Raw genomic sequence first — 23,311 nt, forward strand, 5'->3', positions numbered from 1 at the left:
CCTAGCACAACAAAAGGTAACCAAAAGGCGAAAAAAGACGCACAATTGAACGATATTGGTTTACAAAAATAAGTCACTCGCTCGTGCAAAAAGCCAGGAAAAATAAAATAAAGAAACTGCCATTTTTAAATGCACAGCCAAGACATTACACCATAATAATATATACATATAATAACGAGTCATGGTCGACCCAAGCTCAAACAAACCTTATTGTCATCTTGATACAAAGGTTTGCACTGACTGGGCTATATGTTGCGTGTTTTGAAGTAAGGACTAAATGTACAGTATGCTGTGTGTAGGTTTTCTGTAATTGGTAAGACTGTAAGGGGCTATATGTGTTTGGATATGTTGCATTTATTATTTTGTATAATTATTGATCTGCAGTTATAATCAAATCCTGTTTATAGAAAGGTTAGTAATGAACATTTATACACCAGAATTTATCTGTAGAAAGAATCTGTTTTGAGAAGAGCTTCTCATATATGTTAACGACCTGTACAGCTTTACAGCAGACATTTCATCCAGCGAGAATGACATAGAGATAAACTTTCTGTTCTTTTTGTTTCTGCTTTTTTCCCCTATAATAAACTTCAGAGTAAAGGTTCATGTGACTTTTTAAAATTTCGTACAGCATCAATGTTGTAATTACAATATAATCAGTTTAATAGACTTCAGCAATCATTTATTTGTTCAAGAGTAAAATGAGATGATAAGCCGTTTACACACATGCACTGTCAGGATAAGCAGGCTAGAGCAGAAACTCCACTGAAAACACTGGAGTAAAATTTATTTTCATATCTTAAAAACATGGCATGAAACAATGTAATTTAAGGCAGTGTTTCTTGTCTGGTCTGAGACACACTTTATATTGAATATTAATCAGGCAGTAAAGATCACTGATTTTCAAATAAAACAGACCTTAAACACTGTGATTTTGTAGCAACATACAGTTCACTTGAAGTGCTCAAACATATACCCTATTATAAATGTTGGTGTATGAGTGCATCAGAACATGAAAAATTCACACTCAAAAGCAATTCCTATTTTCTGAAAACACAGACACGAAAGAGTACTGAGTTGACCTTTAAAATTGAACTATTTGGTTTAAATATTTTTAAATATGTTAAGCCCAAACATTGTAACTTTCACCCTGTATTTACATCTATGATATATACTTTTTAATTCTTGATGCTAAGTTAGATGTTAATGTAAAATAATTTAAATAGCCTTTGTGATAAATATTTACATCTTCATTCAGGTAATTCGTTTCTAAGTGTGTGTAGCATTTTAGATGCAAATGTTAAACTCATTTGTGATTTTGAATCAAGTCTTATTATCAGGTAGGTCATTTTCTACTAATGCAGTGCAGTGTTAGTTTAGCAACAAACCAATGTACCAACGCATTTGTGATATTTAAGCAAATCATGTTTCAGGTAGGTTTTTTTTCTAATAATGTATTGTACTCTTAGCTTAGTAACTAATCTGCGATTGCAAATCAAGTCTTTTTAAGGTAGGTGGTGTTGTAGTAAATTGTCGGCAACTTAGCGACACAATTTGCTTGCAAATAAAGTCCTTTCAGGTATAGTTTTGTTGTTAGGTTAGCTGTTGTTAGCTTAGCAACATGCTAATCTAAAATAAATTTGTGATCACTAATCATGTTTTAATGTAGGCTGCTTTCTAGCAGTGAATTTTGTTGTTAGCTTAGCAACATGCTGTGGTAACTGCTAATTTGTGATTATTAATTAAGTCACTTTTCAGGTAGGTAGTCGGGTAAGTGGACAGCATGTTTTTAGAACAGAGCTATTGTTATCTGTTTTTGCCAGACCTAGCAAACTTAGCCACAGGTTTTACTTCTGACCTTAGCTTGTCTTTCAAACATAATCCTGCCTGATACACACATAAAGGGTTGAAAGAGGTTTTAGAACAGGCCCTGTTGCACTGTGGGAATTTCAGGATGTGAGGAAAGTTCAGGCTGAAGAGCAGATCCAAAGGTCACTATTGCCTGACACACACAACACACGGTTTCTGTCTCCAAAACAAGCTAAAAGCTCAGTCTCACACTGTTCCAAATGAAGGGATTAAAATTAGATCAACACTGCACGTCATTAGAAATCCTGCAGTATAGGTGGAAGCAATGGACATGGAAAGGAATAAATGTGTTTTATTACTAGCATTAGAATTTCTAAGACAGTCAGCATTTAGATTCCCGCTCTCTTTGCTAAAAGGTACTCAATTTAAAACAGCTTTTTTAGCCAAATTACACATTTTTTTAAAGTACTCAACTGCCAAGTTAGAAATAAAGAGTAGTTTGTATTTCAAGGTAGGATGAATGTGAAAATAAATTTAGTGGGTCATTAAAGATTGTAGGCATTAAATATATAACACTAGCTACATAAAATGCAATGTACTGGATGTAAATCAAAGCAAAAACTTTAATCACTTTACTAATTGACAAGGCAAACTATGCCAAAAATCAAATTTTAATGTGATTAAAACAATACTCTGATTAAGCGTCTAGCATGTGAATAGTGATTTTTAAAATATATATTTTTTTAATTTTAGATTTTTGTTGCATTATTGAAATGCAGTACAGACATGTAAAAACCGCAATCAAACTAATACTATTGTGTAGGATTTTCAACACATTTTGTGACAGGATAGTCTATCCACACACGGCTGTTTGGGCTATTCCCTACACCTACCGAGTCAGTGAAGGACCACAGACACCCACTTCACAAAATGTTTTTCTCCCATACGGTGTGCTCAAACTACTCAAACTACACCCTTCCAGCAGTTCATAATCGCATCCAATATCTTGTTTGTCACGAGGGCATGAATAAAAAGTTCCCGAATTAAAGTGATAGTTCCAAACTGCAGTTAAAGTCGACAAATTAAAAATGAAACCGCAAAAATTATTATGAAATTATAATTTGAACATGAATTTGATTATGAAAGGAACATTAAAAAAGCAACTGATGTAAGACAGTGTTTTAGGTCTGTTGCTTTTTTAATATACATTAATGATTTGAAAATGGTTTGTTCAAATAAACTTTTGTTATATGCAGATGATGCAGCAATCATAGTGTCTCATGAGAGGAGGGAATTTATTGAAAATTAAAAGTTAAAAGTAAACAAATTGAGGAAGTCTTTTAATGGTTTTGCCTTAATAAATTGTCCTTACATTTAGCTAAAACTGAATTTATTTTATTTGGTTCAGCTGTGAAACTAAGAAAATGTGTCAGGTCAGAGATAAAAGTTGAGGATCAAATCATCACTTCAAAACATAAAGTGTAATATTTAGGTTGCAGTTTAGATAGTAATTTGACAGGCAAAAAGATGGCTGTTATAGTCCATTTAAAAATTTGTTCCGAAACTAAGTTTTCAACAAGACAGGCAAAGCTCCTAGATACCCAAGCTTTAAAAATATTAGCTAGTGAACGTTGTGGCAAATTTGGAATGCCAAAAGGCCCCTGTTAAGTAATTTCAAGCTTTCTGAATTAAAGGGACATAAGGTTTAACCCTGTAAACCAGTTTGATAGAGTACAACTAAGTCATAACCATGTCATTATACAAGTTTGTGTCCCTCAACCACATAAACCTTTACACACATACACACACACACACACACACACACACACACAAACACACACACAAACACACACACACTCACACACACACACAAATAAAAATAATAAGGTGGTTACTAATAATGTGGTAACTTCAACCCTTCATTTGCCACAGGTTTGTTGAAAATGCTGCCAATGACTAACTCTAGCTATTTTTCTCACCACGATAATGGCCATATTGACGGTGGGTCAAGGGTTCTAACTAAAAATGAGCACTTCCATGAGGTCTGTTAGTGAGTAGAGAAAGCAGAAAGGACAATGGTGGGACCTCGTAATGGGGCATTGAGCAACTTGCCTGTCCTTAAACAGGTGGCTCTCAGTGTGATGCTCTCCGGCCCACACCAAACACGACTCGTGACTCACCGATCCCATATTAAAACTGCTCCAGCTGGTCCACATGTCCATTTGTGCAGGCTCTCAAGACATGCAGTGCATGCGAGCCTATGCAGCAACGCCTGGCACTGACAACTCTGCCCACGCCGTTAGTCACAATCAACAGCCGAACTGTTAACAATGAGCATTTTGTAATAAGTTACGGCCACTCATAAGCCAGTGTGACTGCGCTAACAAATGGACGAGAAATCAGCGCTTATGTGTGCATGCGAGCAGAGCTGGAAAGATAAAAAGTTTAATTACAATTATAATTAAGAGGACTATTGATACTGATACTATGGTGGCAGGTGGCAAGGCAGCATTACAAGCCTGTGCCCTACTTAATAATAGGGTGGGTTGGCACACAGATGGACTGGCATGCTGTCAGGTAGCTTCTCTATTACTCCAGTAGAACACTGACTGATTTGTGCAGCATAAATCCACTCAGGCATTAAAAGTCCACCAATTAGCGCAGATCCATTAACATGAGCAATGACGAGTTGGAGAGAAATCAGGTTGACGGCTCCAAAAAAAATCTGCATTTCAAATGTCACTTAAGAAAAAGAAAATTCCCTCAACGTGACTTCCCAAGCATATCCAAGACTGAACTGCCAAAGTAGTCTGGAAAAAATATATAAAATCTCTAAAATTAGATTCAAAGAGTCAATAATAAATGAGCTGTTCTGCTCGGATCAGATTTGTTTTCTAAACAATGCTTAGAAAACAATGTCACAGTAATGAATAGGAAAGGGACACACTGATATTTCATTTATGTCTGATACAAATAGACTGATCATTTAAATAAACAATGTTGTACAAATATTAGGTTGACTGTTTGTTGTTGTTGTTGTTTTGATGAGATATTTCAATTTCACAAAGAAAGGTGTAGCTCTTTGTCTGATAAATAATAAAAGAACACATACTGATTTTTAATTAGTCTGAGTTTTGCCAGTATTGTGAATCGGGTTGCAATACATAACAGTGTAGAGTACAAAAAAAGTAAACAGTTGAAGTCAGAATTATTAGCCCCCTACTAAAAAAAACAGCTTAAACACCCTAGGCTGGTTGGCTGGTTTCAGCTGGTCGACCAGCCTGGTTTTAGACGGGTTTTAGCCATTTCCAGGCTGGTTTCCAGCCATTTCCAGCCTGGTCTTTAGCTGATCAGGCTGGGAGATGATGACCACCTAAAACCAGCTTGACTAGCCTAGCCAGGCTGGGAGCCCAGCCAAAACCAGCTATATCCAGGAAAAAAAAGACTTTAGTGTTGTCACCAATCGGTACTGAAACCTAAAAAATGTCCATTTCTCAAAATTTGAGTGCTGTTAAGCGTATACCTAAACACCATTGGCCATTGTGTTCAAATTCTCAACAGAATTTACATAAAGAGATAAGATACAGGGACACTGAAGCATTTCAAATCCGCAAATATCAGTTGATCTATCAGCAGATTGCACACGTTTGCTCACAGACAGACCAGCTGATTGATGCTGTTTTGAAAAGCTGCAGTGTCCCTGTATCTGTCTTTGCACTCTGTGAACAGCGGTGAAGAATGGTGAACTCATGACCTTACCATAGCCAATCACAGTCCTTTCTGTTGAACAGGTAATTACAATGGCCAATTAGTGGTGTTGAAGTACGCACTCAACGATGCTCAAATGTTAGCAGGAAATGGACGTTAAAATTTTAGTACTAACTGGCACCAAATTTCCAGTATTGTGACAACACTAGACTATAAAAATCTATATTATTATGTGAAAAGAAAGAAACTTGAATACTGTAGGTCTTGAACAAGCTAAGGGTAAGTAAATGATGAAAGAATTTTCATTTTTGGGTGAACTTTCATTAAATGGATGAAGCCTCTGCAGCCATATTGTGCATCCTTAACAACACTGGACTTCAGGTTCAAAACTAATTTTAACATACTAATTCAGAAAAGACTAAAATCTTTGTCACATATTGAATCAAAGAATCAATTCAATCACTGATGTAATTTTCAACTTGAATTGAATGTGCCCTACCAGCGCTTAAACTCTTTTTAGCTCACAGAAATGGTCCAAATCCAACAGCAACACTGTAACTATAACTCTCTTGTGGTGACTGACACCTTTAGTTATGGTTTCTAATGAAAGGTCAAAATAAATGAGAAGCTGTGAGACTGAAAAAATATATTAATATCCCGTAAATCACTGACATTGCCATCTGGATGGAATTTGATTTCTCACAGGAACCCAGAGTTATCTGAGAAACACTAGGTAATTTTCTCAGTAATTTGTCCCGAGGTTGTGAAAGAAAATCACTGATGTGTTTGATTCAAATGAGACAAAAATCACTAAGTACATCTGTGAAACAAGCATTTACCCAACCTCCTGCGGGAAAACCTGTCCAGTCTGAATAAGGCTCATGAATGCAAAAAACGCGGTGCTGTTGGAAGCGTACTATAATATAAATAAGGGTTAAGTGAGGGGCTCACCGGTGAGGTTGGTACGGGCACTGTAGGAGCCCAGGTATCGGCTGTCTGTGTTCGGGGTATAGCACTCATACATGCCCTGGTCAGTGGCCTGCAGTTTAGTGATGTGCAACAGGACAGAGTCTCCGCTTAGCCTCTCGATGTAGATGTCCTTACTGTTGACACGTTGGGCATACAAGGCATAGGCATAGTTGTGCTGGGACGTGCTCACGATGCGGATCTCTCTATCAGGAGCGGTGTAAAGGTACATGGACCACTCAAAGTCTTGCTCCACTCCTTCTTTGTAGCCAGTCACGTTACACCAGATGGTGATGTGAGAGCCTTCTGTTCGAATCAAGGGCCCCGGCTGAACTGTGACCTGCCGCTGGGCCGAGCAGGTGACCACTGTAAAAAAGACAGAAATCAGAGATCAGCAGTGGTCCAAAAAAAGTGACTATATTCAGAAAAAATATTAATATTCACATGCTTTCTGTAAATAAAGTGGCCATAGTTTTCCCTCAGTCTATACATTATAAGTAATATAAATATGACCAGAAATAAATGTAAATAATTTTTTCTGTAAAATGTGAATAGGGTAACTAAAGACCCGAGGTTTTAAACAGTGTAAGTACATTTTTCCTGCTTTACATTAATTACATATCTGATGAATCAATAAGTGTCTCTTATTCCTCAAAGTTACAATGTGTTGTACACAATTTGAACTCATAATTACAATAGACATAAAACAAGAGAGTATTAACAATAAACTTGACATATACGTAGCTTGAATAGCAGAGCAATTACACTTAATCAAATAGAAGGGTCACTAGATCTAGATCTGGTATATCTGTTCAATGAGCGGTCAATGATGTTAGAAAAGTGTGTGCACGAGTAGAACATGTAAACTTCGCACAGAAACGTTTACTGGCCTGATAAGGACTTGGATCAGTGACATTCTTAAAAAAGAGAGAAGGAGTAAGGGAGGAAGGGGGGATTCTTCAAGATATAGATAACTGAGGTGAAAACTGGTTATTTATAGTGAGTTATAATTCATCTGATTAGCATATCACATGTTAGCTGATTGCTGGACCAGCTGTGGTCAGTCATGAATACGTGATCCTCTCGAAATTAGTTTATAAATAAACCATACTTGGAGTTTGACAAGAAAGTTTTTGGTGGCTCTTACTTTGACATGTAGCAAAAATCATTAATTAAGAAAATGATTCTGTATAAATGTAGAGGTTTGCTCCATTGAATTGATTCTAATCTTTGTTATTACAGTAGATGGCGCTGTATGCTTTACAAATAGCCATGCTCTACTTGCTTCCAATTCCTTACAAATACCACTTGAGCCTAAAATATTCATTAATAAAGTTAGGAAAGGTCTAAGCAAATTACAACAGTGTTGATTGTGAGCGCTGTATAATCTCGTAGCATAGAATCCAATTTACATGACTCAGCAAAACACACAAGTGTATGGTTAAAAGCCAGTCTAGGGTGACATCTGCTGTTTAAAGCTCAAAATTGATTTAAAAGAGAAGAGCAATTTATTTAGAAAGTCTCAGAATGAATACAGCATTGATTTCTCAAACTTTTTTACCACAGCTATAAACTTTCTAGCGCCTAACGTTCTATATGTGAATATCAAACCCAAACTGCACGCACTATCAAACCAACCTGATTAAATGTTGATCTTAAATTATTGTAGCAAATGAATGAATGAATGAATGAATAAATGAAGTCATCTAATTCTGTTTTCACCATTTTAGCCAAACAGCAGATTCTTACAGTTTTAAAATGTTTAAATATAGTCTAAATATATTTCTATCATATCTGGTGTTGCATAATTTCTATTAGATGTCTACTCCTGCCTGATAAGAAAACCTTTAGGCTTCTCAGTGCCTGTAATTTATGTTTGGAGTTTGCAGTGTGTGAAGAACCATCAGCTCTTCAAGAAATAAAGTGGCCTTCAGCCAAGAGACCCATTACACAGTAAACACATCCACTCAATACAATCACCCTGAACTTCTGCCCCTTTGAGAAACGCACACTGTGTCTGCCACGATCAAGACTCACACTGAAAATGCTACAATTAACACACGAATGAAGGTCAAAGTGTGAGCAGCTCATAATGAGTTTATATAAACATACTCAGCTGAAGTCTCTTTTAAAAAAAAGAATGCATAAAAAAGAGCTTAGTAAGGGATCCTAAAACCAAAACAACACAGAAAAAAATATGTGGTCAAATTACACATTGCACGACCATCACCCCAAGAGAGCAATGATGAAATCATTAGATGGACAACTAAAAATGATCTTATGACAAAATAACTATTCTCCTTTGGAACCAAGCAATGCACAAGAACAAATATTAAAAACATCATAAATGATTTTGGAGCATTAGTGAAAGGCAGATACAGAACATTCTCTAGAAAAGCATATCTGCCAATTTGAATACAATTTAATGGGTTTAATGCTTTAATGTGGCAATTTTTTTAGCTCTGGGTACTCACTGTAAATTTATAAAGTTGTTATTTTCATGCTCAATTATAGGACACTGTGTTTGTCTTTATTTAATATGTGAATAATATATTTAGGGAGAATATTTATCCATAAGGATTTTGAGGGTGTGTATTCTATTTCATCAAATCTTACCTCAATGACCCTTATAAAAGTCTAATCTAAATGAATAAATACATGGCATTAAGTGTCTTAAGTTGTTATTCACATGCTAAATTATGTGTACGATGTACTATGACTTAATTGCTGAATATTGTTGGAAAGTGTACTTTTATTTGTGATTGTTTTATAGTTAATTCAAAGTTCAAAGAAAAAGAAGAAAAAAGGTGATTTTTTATTTTTGCTTTAACTAAAAGTTAGCATTAAAAACATGTTAATATTTAAACTAAATGATAAACTATATGAATTTGACCATATACAATGGAAACTACTGTAGAAATGCATTATATGTCCATTTTACAGTAAAATACGGTCAAAAAATGATTTTTCTTTTACTTTTTTTTTAAATGAACACAAAAAAAATTTAAATTAGTGACTTCAATAGTATTGAAACAAGTGAAGGGTGAGTAAATAGTCTAGCATTTTAATCTTTGTGTAAACTGTCCTTTTAAGACATGTGACTGTGAACATTTCAATATTTCAAATTTTAAAACATCCGGCCATAAGAATTTTTTTGTAACTTTAATAAAGATTAAATATACAATGAAGACTATGCAGTGTTGATTTTTCAATATCTGTACCTGAATAGTGAATCCCTGAAAACTATAATTAACTTTTATCTCTACTATACATTATTTATTTATGCTTGTAAATCACCTGATATTGTATTCACATTGCAATATACAGTACAGAAATACAAAATCTCGTCATGTCAGATTTTTTCGAATATTGTGTAGCCCTAATTAAGTATACAGATATTTATTAAACTAATTACCATGACTTTTCCAAAACTTTGTGGGTTTTTCTGTTTTTCCAAAAATGTTCCAGGCTTGAAAAATGCCATGTTCAAATTTAATGACTTTTCTAGTTTTTCCATGACTGTATGAACTCTGCAATTAATTAAATACCTGTAAGCTAAATCAATATCCCATAATACCTAACAGTGAATATTTGGCAACCACAGCTTGCTTTTTTATACTACAAATGTTACAGGGTTGTTTTTGAGCAAGGTATCAGTTGTCTCAGAATGGAAACCCCCACAGGACACATGAGCAGCAGAGGTTTATTTCAGAGGTTTTACAGCATCTGCATCTCTGAGACAGCGACAACACCTCGGCTAGAATAATGAGCGTTCTGTATACAGAGTGAAAGAAGTTAACCGAAACACAACCGTCACCCCAGCCTGTCCAATTCTGACAAAAAACGGTGGATGAAGGAAGACGAGTGTGAACAGTTGGAGTTGAGGGAACAGTGAGAAAGTCATTTCTTGGATGTCATTGTCCAATCTGTAACAGAAAAGAAAAAATACGAAGCCCATCTGCTGGCGCGTCCCGTCTGGAACAAGCCTGTGACAATGAGTGAGTGTGTGTGGATGAACAATCCCCTCGCCTAAGAAGACACGTCACTGATTTAATTACTTCTAAATATGTACACGCATCTGCATCTGTGGGCCGTCCTGTAGTCAACTAAAAGTGGCTTACATCACTATCTTTATTCATTTTGTTTCCTCTCGTAACCCATGTACACCCACACATGCCTGTTTTGCCTTATGCCATCCGCCTACACAGACAGACACTCAAAAAAAAAAAAACCCGGCAACGAAACTGCATCAATAACAGCTCTATAGAACAGTACCGGAAAGGTGGGTTGCTTGTCAATGAAAGTCTGATGTCACGTCGCATAGTATCGGAGACCAAATGTCAAATCAGATGGCAAAAGTGAACAACAAATGGCACTAATATATGCCCCCAGTGTTCTGTGATAATATTAAAAATCCTGATTGTAATGTTTATATTCATGCCTAATCTCAGATGGTCAGACAGTGATTCATCTTTCATAAATCAGTAAAATATTGGTGTCTGGGGGGAAAAAAGTGCAGAGACTGTAGTGAACACCATTATTTTTGTTAAAGATTCAATCGAAAGTCCTTGTGAAATCAAAAAACTTTTTAGATCTTAGTATGTTAGTCTTAAGAATATCTGTTAACCTCATTCCTGACTTACGAGCAGGCGTAGACATTTAGGATCAAGACTTCCGGTTTCATTTACTTTCATTAATTTTTAGATGTTAAAAACCATTATGATCAAATAATGTTGAGGTTTCAAACTAACTTTTCTTATTATATTAGTATACTTTTTATGTATAGACACGAACATACTGTAGAGCAAGTAGTTTCACCGTTTGCTGCCATTTGTATTCTTAGGGGCCGTTCACGTTTTTTTTTTTTTTTTTTTGCGTTGAGAGGCGCCTTTTTTGAATGGTTTACTAACGGGCGCAATCATTGTGCATGCTGCTTATGTGCCCTCCCCGCCTCGCGTTTTTGCAGTTGCACGCCATGCCTTTGCAGTTGAAATAAGTAAACTAAGCGGAAAAAGCGTGTTACATCAGTCGCGTCTTTTTCATTCTCCAATCAAATTAAAGCAGAGGCAGGCTTTCCGTTGATATGTCTGTAATGTTTGTGCTGTCAACACAACTACGAAGATTTTTAAAGATTGAAGAATTTAAAGAGACTTATGGTTGCTGTTTTGAAATATCCCTTGCTGTATGACTCACAAGTCTTGAAAATCACAATATCATTACATTTTAAAATTATATTAATATCAACAGCAACACTCGTGCACATTACACAGCTGATTCAGTTGTTGCGTACTGACATAAAAAGTGCACCACGCTTCTTATTTTTCTTGTCAAAGGCAGTGGGGTGCATCTTGCGTTTTTGGAACGTAAAATTGCATTCTGTGTGATCTGCCTCTTTGCCGTGTCTCCTGTAGGCAATTGATTTGGAAGTTCTAAAACAGGGATGTCCAAACGCGGCCCTGGAAGGCCATTGTCCTGCATAGTTTACCTCCAACTTGCTTCAACACACCTGCCTGGAAGTTTCAAGTATACATAGCAAGAGCTTGATTAGCTGGTTTAGGTGTGTTTATTTTGGGTGAAACTAAAATTTAAGGACACTGGCCCTCCAGGACCAAGTTTGGACACCCCTGTTCTAAAACAAATCGCATTAAAAAAGTCCACTGTTTTCCGAAGAATAACGTCAGTAAGCTTTGTTCCCAAAAAAAAATAAAAATAAAAAAAAAGCCAAAATGTGTATTTAGAAGTAATAACCATGAAAGATTGCAGCTTGTCACTTCCACCTAAATGTATGGAATACAATTCGAATCACCTCATACCTCATTTTCTCATAAAATCTTCAGACCAAATCAAATGCTCTATAGCAAGGGTGCCCAAACTCAGTCCTAGAGGGCCAATGTCCTGCAGAGTTTAGCTCCAACTTCAAATAGACACACCTGAACCAGCTAATCAAGCTTTTACTGGGTATACTAGAAACTTTCAGGTAAGTGTGTTGAAGCAAGTTCGAGCTCCTTTAAGATTATATTGTTATATGTTCTAGAGCTCAAACACTCTCACTGTCCAAGCTGTGATAAAACTAAACGCTATTGGCCGTTTCTTTTAAAGGGGAGTAGCTATTTTAGGTCCTGCCATGTCTTCAGGTTTCAGTTAAAATAATGTCATACATCAAAGCCAGGGCTTGACAATAACACCCGCCAACCTGCCAAATGAGGGTAGATTTCAGATCTGGTGGGTAAGACAGACACTCCCACTAGCCACTTTGGCTGGTTGAAAATAAGTTTCCTGTCTAATAATTCCGGGTTCGACAATAAGGATGGTCCAATATGCATGCCAAGACGATCTTAGAATTGAGAAGCAATATGACTGACAAATATAACTGTGTTTGCGCGAGTAATAGAAAGCAGATGAATACCGAATGAGAGGATGAACACCAGTGCGACTGTTTAAAACACATGCACGCTCCCGTAAGTAGAATCGGTTGCTTTCGCTTTAACTATTCTTTGAACAGATTATTTCTGAGTCTAACGTTAACCGTGTGTGTGTGATCTTCCGTTCATTATCACACACAGTATGTTTTTTTTTACCTGCTTTCCTTTGCGTTAATATGGATAATCATTTTTTACAATAACATTGATTTAATGGGAGATTACCTCCCCATTTATGTGTAGTTAAATGGTGATCTGAGACCTTTAGCCAGGACAAATTACTGTGCATATGTTTTGTTAAATAAAAAGTATAGTATACTGCTATATTTTGCTTGTTTTGGCACATTTAAAATTTGTGGCTAAGAAATAATTAATTGTTTCTGTTTGGTGTGGACAAAGATAAATCCTTTAGTTTGAGCTCTGAAAATTATGTGAAATAAATACAAATTGTAATATTATGAAACCATGTCCCATTTGCTTATGATTATTGAGCAAGCTCATGAATGACATTGAAAAAGTGAAATGAAAGAGGAGGCATGTGAAGATAATGCTAAATAAAATTGTGGCTAGAGATAATAGCAACCGGCTAGTAATGTTGGAAAACTACTAGCCACAGTGGCTGGTGATCAAAAAAGTTAATGTCAAGCCCTGATCAAAGTACTTCATGAGACCTGTAATTTGTGAAATGACTAAAAAGTGGTCATGAATGGCTACTGAGAGTTTCAATTCAAATGACAAAATTTGGACTCGGAAACAGTTTTGTATACGTCACAACTAAACAAGCGGATTACACAAATGTACATACACACACACACACATGGTGATTTGAACTTCGCAAGGTGCAGTGATGTTTGTCATGCTCTGTGTTTCTCTCACTCCATGCGATCTAGCACTGTGGGATCCCAGTGTTTGTGCTCTGCTTACCTGCATCCCCATAAGCATCATCATGTGCAGTATATTGTTCTCATTTTTTTTTTTTTCCAAAGTAGCCTCAGAGAACTACTGCCATATTCAATAAGCTCTGAAGCAGGCCACATTATGTAGACTGTATATAGACTGTACACAGCTATTGTGCCACAAAGCAAGTAATATACATGAAGCTTATATAGATTTGTAGATAAAATCTTAGAATACAGACAAAATCAAAGCAGGATGTTTATGGTTGTGCTTAAAGTATCTTATTATTAGTTTGAAAAAAGAATAGTCAAAAAGTTTATCTTTTTGTAAAAGCAATAGTAGTATGCTTTTAAGAATCAGTATGAATATAAAACATTCAGTATTACATAATTTATGGACTTTTTAAAAGTGGGATGAGTGAGATTTTAGGGAATTTGCAAATAATTTAGGGTTTTTATACAGCAAATCTAAATCAAATTGATCATCAAAAAAATTACAATGTATTTTTTATTATATTTTCATCAAAAAAAGTTTTAAACATTATTAGTAACAATAACATATTGGGAACCAAATAAGCATAGTATTATGATTTCTGACAGTATTGTAATGGCTACTAAAACGGATCCCATTTTCAAAATCTGCATTTTTAGTCACTCAAGTGGCTGAATAAACCTGAAATTATTTAAAACATAATAGACAGCCAAAACACATTTTGTTTTTTCCAATTTAGTTGAAAATATGGTTGTATAAATGTGCTCTTAAGTCTAATGCTGAGTCCCTTCAGCATCTCGTACACAGACCTTTAAAAAAATAATAAATCAATCTTTCTCTGCGTCCTATCTCTGTCACTCACTCCAACTTTTACCATTCTCATTTCAGCCATCTGGTTTATTGAAGATGTGGCCCCTAGTCTGTCTGCTGAAGTTTCGCTTCGCTGTGCCAAAGTCCTCAGAGCTACTGTTCATGCAGCTCAATAAGTCTGAGACTCAAAGACTGACTGGGAGACTGTTCTCCTGAAAACAAGACTTTACCTGTCAGCAAAAGTGCTGACTGCTACACAGTTCACCATCCACCCCATACTACAATGTGCTGGTACATCTATCCAAGTGTTTTAATAAAAGCAGTCACTGAAGTTCACTAGTAAACAATAGTCACATCATTTCAAAGTAAAAAAAAAAGTCTTTATAGTAGAAGGTTACAAACAGGGTTTCAGTTCTAAAGAAGTGCCAGGGTCTGATTTGCAATTTCTGCATTACTGAGAGAGACAGACCATGTTTAAGCCCTGTCATTCAACGGTTGAAATGACAGTCTACTAGACCATGAACCAACGGTCTGAATTCAGCAGGATGAAGATTTCACATGACATATTAAATCCAGAGACATTTCAGAGATATTTAACTGGAACATTCATGTCTGGCTCATTCCTCTTTCTGAGCTCAGCTGATGAAAGTAGCGTTTTCATGTGGGTCACAGAAGACTTCCCCAGAATAACCAGCTCTGGCCTGCCATCAGCTCTGCAGCATTAAATATGGATCATATATAAAACACCATGCGTGTCTTACAACACGTGCCCTCTCTCCTGAGGAGGACAAGGAGGAGGAGGAGGACGGCATAAATGATTTTGTAACCATTTCAAGTCTAATAAATTCTAACACCAATGTGTGCTATTTATTTAAGCACACCCCGGGATCCGGCTCCTCTGGGTGCTAAACATTTCCTGAATGCTTTATTTTAGTGATGCACTGATATGGACAATTTGGCCAATACAGAAACTCTTTTTTTTAATATTACAAAAGAACAAGAAACAGTTAAGTACCATATATATATATTTATAATCATATCAACAATACAGTAAGTGTGCAAAGCTACTGGGATTAAAAAAATTGTTCAGCTCGCTGTGAACATTAATCATCATCAAATGTGATCAAGAATGAGTTTTACAAGTTTAAAACGTTTCTAAAACGTGGTCTTAATTACCACAGCCACATGTTAGTACAATTATAAAAGAAGATGCTCCCAGTTTGTGAAAGTTAAATCAGGTTTATTTTGAACATTAACATAACGGATAACCATACAGCAGTGCACAGTTTTTTGCACGGCAAATGTGACAGGATACACATTAATATCCAAAGTTAAACGCACATACTGTGTGTTCGCTCTGTGTTTGTGTGTGTGTGCATGCATTAACTTTGTAATGACATTGTGTGTGACTCATTGTTGCAACTCCACAACAAATAATCATTGGGAATGTTCTTACTGTAGTATTTCTCACAAATGTTACATAAGATCTGCTTCTAGAAATGTCCCAATTAGATTTTTAGCCCTCAAGTTCGAGTCTGAATCATTTGATTTTGAGTATCTACCAATACACGATCCGATACTTCTATAATACATAAAAAGAATAAAGAAGAGCAAAGAAACAGATTCCTATTTTTTATTTCATTTACCTTATTTTAACATTCAACAACTCTGTTAACAAACAGAGCACTTTTGTGAGGTATAGTAATAAATAACATCAATTCTTCACTTTTGGACTTTAGTGCAACAGTAAATATATAAAAAATTAATATAAAACAAATAGCAACTCAACTCAAAACACTCGGCAGGCAATCCCAAGTTTAAATATCTCGCAGTTTGCTATGACAATGTTGTCGTCATCAAGTTTATAATACATGCAGACCACAGTCATACTCAGGATTCATTCAAGCTGCTTCTGCATTCTACTTTGCCGGCATTTACCCAATAGCTTCATGCCGCATGCGTTGCTGTTTCTGTGTTGATTCAAGAAAGAGGTCTAACCCTGTGCCACTGCATTACTATAGATGCGTTAAAAAATGAGAATATATAATATATATATATATATATATATATATATATATATATATATATATATATATATATATATATATATATATTTGAGTCCTGAATGGGAGGCAATGTCCGATTCCGATCGAGTTTGAAACTGCGTGATTGGGCCTGATTTCCGATCACGTGATCGGATCTGGACATCCCTATCTGCTTCCTTCATGTCTGTCGATGTGCTGTTTATCTGACAGAGTCGGGGCAAATGGACAAACGGTAACCCTGTAACCAGTTCTTAACTCCCATCCATAATTATTACCCTACAAGTGGCCTTAATAAAAGTCCCACGGGAACTAATAAAAAGAGAACAAAGTCATCAACCACTTCAAAAACACAACAACAATTAGAGACAAGGCAACATGGGGAGATAACAGACAAAGACTACTGTACAGCAGCCAAACAGATCATGCTGGATCAAATGCGGTCAAAGCTGCAAAGATCAAAAGAAAACATTGCCTGAGAGCAGTGAGTGAGACAAAGCAGGAGACTACAGTATAGTCTCTGGTCAGCACAAAAGTCCCTGATAAATACTAGTACATGAGAGGCAACCACTTTCCCAAGCCAGCTGTTTGTCTTGCTTTAATTGCCTCTTACACATCGAGCCCAAAAGCACTTTAATGGAGCCACTGTGTATACGGACACAAGCCATGATGCCGCGTCTGTCTGCCCAGGAGAGTAACTCTATACCCCTCAAAAGACATACTCATACACACACACACACAGCTCTGGTGTTTTAACAGGGTACACACATGGAACAAATTGGCCCAGACCATTACCACCATCACCACACCTCACAAACTCCAAGCCCAGCGGAGCAATTACGAAAATCTCTTCTGCTCATTTGATGCAGGCCAGAGTACAAGCACTTCTTCAGAAGCAGAGCAGAAAAAAAATTGGGCTTGGCGGAAAACGATAGCCAATTAGAGGAGGATGCAGTGAGGCAAATGACCAGAAGAGGGAATCATATTGGGAAGAATACAAGTTTATGGCACCGGGCGACTCAAAATCCCATTTCTTTTGTTTATGTGTGACAGATCTCATTTTCTGAGCAGTGTGAACATGAAAAATCCAATCTTTTCAATCCGATTTGAGCAGCTTTGATATGTGGTCCTTGATCCAATTATGTGTCCAATCCATGGCCACGTGACCTGAGTGTGACCCATTAGATGGGTATTGAATGGTATGCCATTTTTGTCTTTTGTCATGTACACATAAGCAGTTCATGTGACTTACTGGTTTCATAAACATGCACATGGGGGTTCTTTCATGATGGTTGCTTGTTCAAACTTGTTTTAATTAACCTGGTTTATGTCATTTTAATAACCGTCATGCATTATATAATTTACATGTATCTTCAATATACAGAAAAGGGGTTTGTGTTTTAGGGTAATTGCTATCTTTTTATAGTTTTTTTTTTCAATAGCACTTAGTACAGAATACCACTTAGTATAGAAACTGGTCTAGTTAAAAAATAATCTGCTGTTGGCAACTAATTTTGATCAGCTGACTATCCTTGTTTTATCTCACCTGAAGATTGGCCTTTAATAAATTTACATAATAATAAATTTCTATATTCTCCTAGAGAGATTCTTTTATTTTAACCATTTCGCGCATATAATCACATCGGTGTGATCAGCCTTGGCCGGTCCCTGAAACTAACGATCACACAGGTGTGATTAGAATGTTCAGAGTGCACATCTTCAACTGCTACAATTTAAATCTGATGGTGAGTAGGCATAGGACGATAACCTGTCAAGGTTTACTGTGGTTTAAAAAAGTCAATGTTTTAAAACCGGCAGAATTTTTTGTTATACTGTTATATTTACGGTATATTTTAACATGCTTTTTCAACTATTTTATTTCGTTTTTTAGGACAACAGTATCTCCAGCAGTAAAAAAAAAAAACGCTCCACATCAAAAGCTACTGTTTCAAAAAAAAATTTATCTTTATTAAAATAAAATATATTGTGCTTATTTGGGGAAAATAGTTTTGTTTTTATACCGTGACATTTAAAAAGAATATATTTTAGAGCAGTAATCACAACACCGTGATACCGTGAAACCATGATATATTTATTCAAGGTTATTATACATCACAATCTGATACTGGCTTATGGCTGTGGCAAACACTAAGGCACAGAAAGAGGTGCAGCGCTTGTCATAAATCACAATTTATCCGTGCTTCAAACAAATTACATTTATTTAAGGTTTCAGGCATTCAAATACAATTAACTACAAACAAAACATACCATTTAAGGCGTGTAAAATACACGCAGATGTCTATGGAGACGGCAATAATAATTATTTTTCAATATAACTGGACAATCTGCTTTGTTCGCGTAAGATACACACTGTTTATGTTACTAGAATATGTTCTCCATTCCTCTCCAAGGTAAACAGTTGCTTACCATCATGTATTTTGATTACATTTTTGTTAGATTACGCTATATTGATGCAAGTACCTTCAGCTGTATCCCATCTAGCTAATAAAATACAATTACAGTGTAATTTAATAAATAACATAAATACTTCTCATTAACTTCCGATCGCAGAAGTATCCCTTCTAGCAACAATGCCGGCGCCCATTACTAAATAAACAAATACCAAATACAAATAAATAATATGACCATTATTTAGCTGTTTAAAAAACAAAATATATGTTCTATCGAATATTTGAGAATCAGAGTATCAGACATTTCACAACATAATTACAACATTTGTCAGTATTTACAGAAAAGGACAAAAAGAAACAAAATACAATATATACTGTACATAGATCATTGGGGCTGGTGGGTCACGTGATAAACTTGACGCATTGCCATGGGAACTTTCAAACTAAATGGATTCAAAGAAAAAAAAAAAAAACATGAAACCCCCTTGTTCCAGCAGGGTGTTTTCACACCTCTAGTTTGGAAAAAGTCAGGAAAGTAGGCGTGTCCAGCTCTGTTTAGGGGGTAGTGTCGGAGGAAGAAAAAAGGCATGGTCCGAAAAAAAATTGCATAAAAATGGGAGTGTCAGTTTGCGCTGATTTTCACACAGAAGAGAAAGACAGTGACTGTGTTTACATGGACATCAGTAATCCAATTATTTGCCAAATTATTAAATAGTGGACTTTAACTACAGTTTGGCTCTTTCATTCAGGAATTTCATTCATGCCCCTTGTGACAAATGAGATATTTGATTGGAGGAATTGCTGGAAGCGTGTATCTTTCATGCAATGTTTGTAACCGCATGGCGAATGGGAGAAAAAAACTCCGCATTTCTCAGCAACTTAGATGCACTTGGTTGGTGAGGTCAGAAAGCCGTGTGTGTTATTCCTGTCACAAAATGCGGCATAAATCCTACACGATGGTAAGTTTGGTTGAGGTGCTTACACGTTTACACTTGGGAGAGCAGCATTTACAGCAGATTTTCAGTCCATAATATTGTAGTGAATTTAACGTACGATAAACTTTATTAACTTAGAAATCATTTGGCTAAGGTTCGTCTTTAAACACTGAAAGAGTACTGCTGACGATACAAACTAACTTTGCCTCTGAATAAACAAACAAAGACCACTAGTCGCCCACTTACCAAATCAGTAGAGACAGGACAATCACCACAAATTGGATCCGCGTCTTTATTAAAAGGAGACGAGCAGCAAATCCGGATTTCACCATTTCCAGATGAAAAAAGCTCACGGGTAAACAATGTCCCTAGACACGTATTTATATGGCGCGTCGTGTGCACTGTAATCTACACGTGAGTCCAGCTGCGCTCTCATAAAGGGAAAATGAAAACAACATCTTCACTGCAGCAAATTATAAACGCAACACTGACCACCCGAATCTCCAAACAATTCATGTTCTCCCGCTTGGCAACACAATGCGCCGTCTCTTTGCCGTCTGATCACTGTAACTGGTAAAAACAGTCTTGGAAGCTATCATGCACATTAATGAGGTTGCACCGCATACATAAAGAGCGCGCTGATTGGTTTGAACCAAGTCTTACTCATAAATGAATGCAACACACAGAGACGTAATAAAACCAACCAATTTTCACTTTTTAGAGAAATATATGTGTCCTAAAAGTGTTTTTAGCAGTGTGGGACACATTTACGACTGACAACAGCTCAAAAAATGTGTTTTGTGATCCTTTAAAACCCACGCATAAACGAGTTAATAACATCACTCATTCTGCATATTTTTATCTGTGTCCTACTCTTTCAATAAATAGCACTGCCATTCTCGTACACATACTTGTTACATCACAATTTAACTGCAGTAATGATCTTTTTTAGTTCTAACCTACTTTTAAAACTCAGCTGGTTAAAAAGCTGTACAAATTATTTTGAGATAATAATTTCGCTATATTGAGCACTTCTCTCCTATTCTTCAACATATTGCATTCGTTTAAAGTCAAACACTAAATAGACTTGTTGTTGGAAAAATTGAAAAGTTGAACTTAAAAAGAAGCTAAATAGATGGTTTATTGAATGGTGTTACGGTTTCCATTTTTTTCATGATTGCAGTTACTTCTACAGTACATAATGTTATAAGGTGCTGACATTGTGTGCGTTATCTTAGAGTAGACCTGAATCACAAAGCATCAGAAGTGCCTAGATATGTTTTAGGTTTAACAGAGCCCGGCTGAATAAAAAGCCACAGATTTAAGAAGCCTGCCCCGATAGGAGATAAGAAGGAGCCAGGGACTAATGAGGTTTCAGAAAAGAGGTGCAAGATTAGAGTCGCATAAAACATAGAAGTCAGTGCCCATGCATCTAGTTATTCTGCCAAAAGTACATAAACTGAGAGAAACGCTAGCCAGCAGACATACTGACTTTTAAGTGCATCTCTGAGACTGTAATTAGACCAACATTAAAGTAATAAAGTAGGCTACATTATCTGCATGTCATGCCTTTTTTGACACAGCTGAGGCCTTTTCGTGTTCAGCGTCAAACCATTAGACAACTAACAAGTACTTCATTATTTGCCTTTTAATACATTAGCCACAGTAAGAAAGAGAGAGACTAAAATGAATTATGAAAAATAAACATTCTAAAATATTACAATTCTACACTAACCTTTGCTGAAATCAAATCAAATAAAACAAACAAATGAGAATTAAATGTCCTAATTTGTTTTCCTTGTGTTATAAAAAGCATTAAATATCTAAATGATTTGTTTGCATTTATGTTCACGTGAAAAAAGATCTATAAAACTTGATTCTCAAATTCCAAAACGTAATGAAAAATAAAAGTTGTAAATCTCAAATAAATCCTGCTATTTTGATATCCAAATAAATATTTTAGTTAAATCTTTATATTATTTTCAGACTTTTTGTTCTCATCCATACATATTACATACTGTAAATAGGTGACATTCAAGTTGATGTTTAGGTTACACTTGTAAAATTGATCTCAGAAAGAGATTTATTCCCAGGTATGTTCATACATATGAGGAATTTGTTTTCGTGACAGAGCTTCTACAGTGCAAAAGAATTACAGAGACAGGACAAAAAACAGATAATAAATATATTTTAAAAATAGAAGTAAGTAGTGAATGCAAATATACAAATTGACAAGTGTATGTACAGGTTTATTACTATATACAGCGTTGTATGTGCAGCTGTTATGTGTAAATTGGCATGTAAAGTGTGTTGTTAAATAAGTGTATATGTCTATAAAAAGTTTATAGCAACTAGTGATGTTTGTTCCCAATTCTTATCATCAACTGTTAATGAGATGGATTGCCTGAGGGAAGAAACTGTTTCTGTGTCGGGCTGTTCTGGTGCGCATTGCTTTGTAGCCTTGACCAGAAGGTAAAAGTTCAAAGAGGCAGTGTGCTGGGTGTGAGGGGTCCAGAGTGATTTTGGCAGCCCTTCTGCTCGCTCTGGATAAGTAGAGTATTCGGAGAGTAGGAAGGGTTGTATCAATGATTCGCTCAGCAGTCCGAACTATTTGATGTAGTCTTCGGAGGTAGGATTTGGTAGCTGAGCTATACCAGACAGTTATTGATGTGCAGATGACTGATTCAATGAACTCCTATCATATATGCAACATATAACTCAAAATATTGAAAAAAAAAGCTGTTTACATTTTTCTCAGCCACTTTAAACACAAATATGTGCATTTGTATAATGCAGTGCTTCATTATTCTATTTATTCTTTTTAAATAAATGCAGCCCTTTTGACTAGTTTTATACAAGTCTAAAGCAGAGCTATGAATAATTACACAATATTTAAAAAAAAAAACAGTATGAGGAAATTTTGTAAAACCTAGTGTACTTTTTATTTAAATTAATTACTTTTTACTTGTAAATGTCTGCCTGTATTCCTGTTTTATTCTTCAAATTTAATTGCGTCAAGTTTTATTTTATAGTGTGCTTAATGACTTTTTGGGAAAAATAAATCATCAGTGTCTATCAATCAATCGAGATACGGAACATCCCATTTTTAGGCAAGTGTGTGTGTGCGTGTGTGAATGAGAAAGCATATGCTGTGCCCCTTCCAGGCCAGGACAGGGACTCCAGTCAGCACCTCAGCTGTGGTGTGTAAAAAACAACACAGGTCTTTTAGTAGACTATGAGACAGAAAGGGGGGTGTTCACACTGCTTCCTGTGTGTTTGCGGGTGAGCAGCTGGCGGCACAGCTGTACTGGTCTGTGTGTGTG

At 36.0% G+C, this 23,311-nt stretch overlaps 1 protein-coding gene across 1 annotated transcript in view; it reads right to left on the bottom strand.

The window, feature by feature from the left end:
- The window catches only part of igsf3 (immunoglobulin superfamily, member 3), a 296,199-nt gene that overhangs the window by 232,321 nt on the left and 40,567 nt on the right, over positions 1–23,311 (bottom strand). Inside the window, exon 2 of the mRNA NM_001159666.1 lies at positions 6,469–6,849. Within this exon, the coding sequence (NP_001153138.1) occupies positions 6,469–6,849 (381 nt within the window). The remainder of the gene's footprint in view (positions 1–6,468; positions 6,850–23,311) is intronic.

The sequence above is a fragment of the Danio rerio genome, chromosome 9 (assembly GCF_049306965.1).
Source record: "Danio rerio strain Tuebingen ecotype United States chromosome 9, GRCz12tu, whole genome shotgun sequence".
Classification (NCBI taxonomy): Eukaryota; Metazoa; Chordata; class Actinopteri; order Cypriniformes; family Danionidae; genus Danio; species Danio rerio.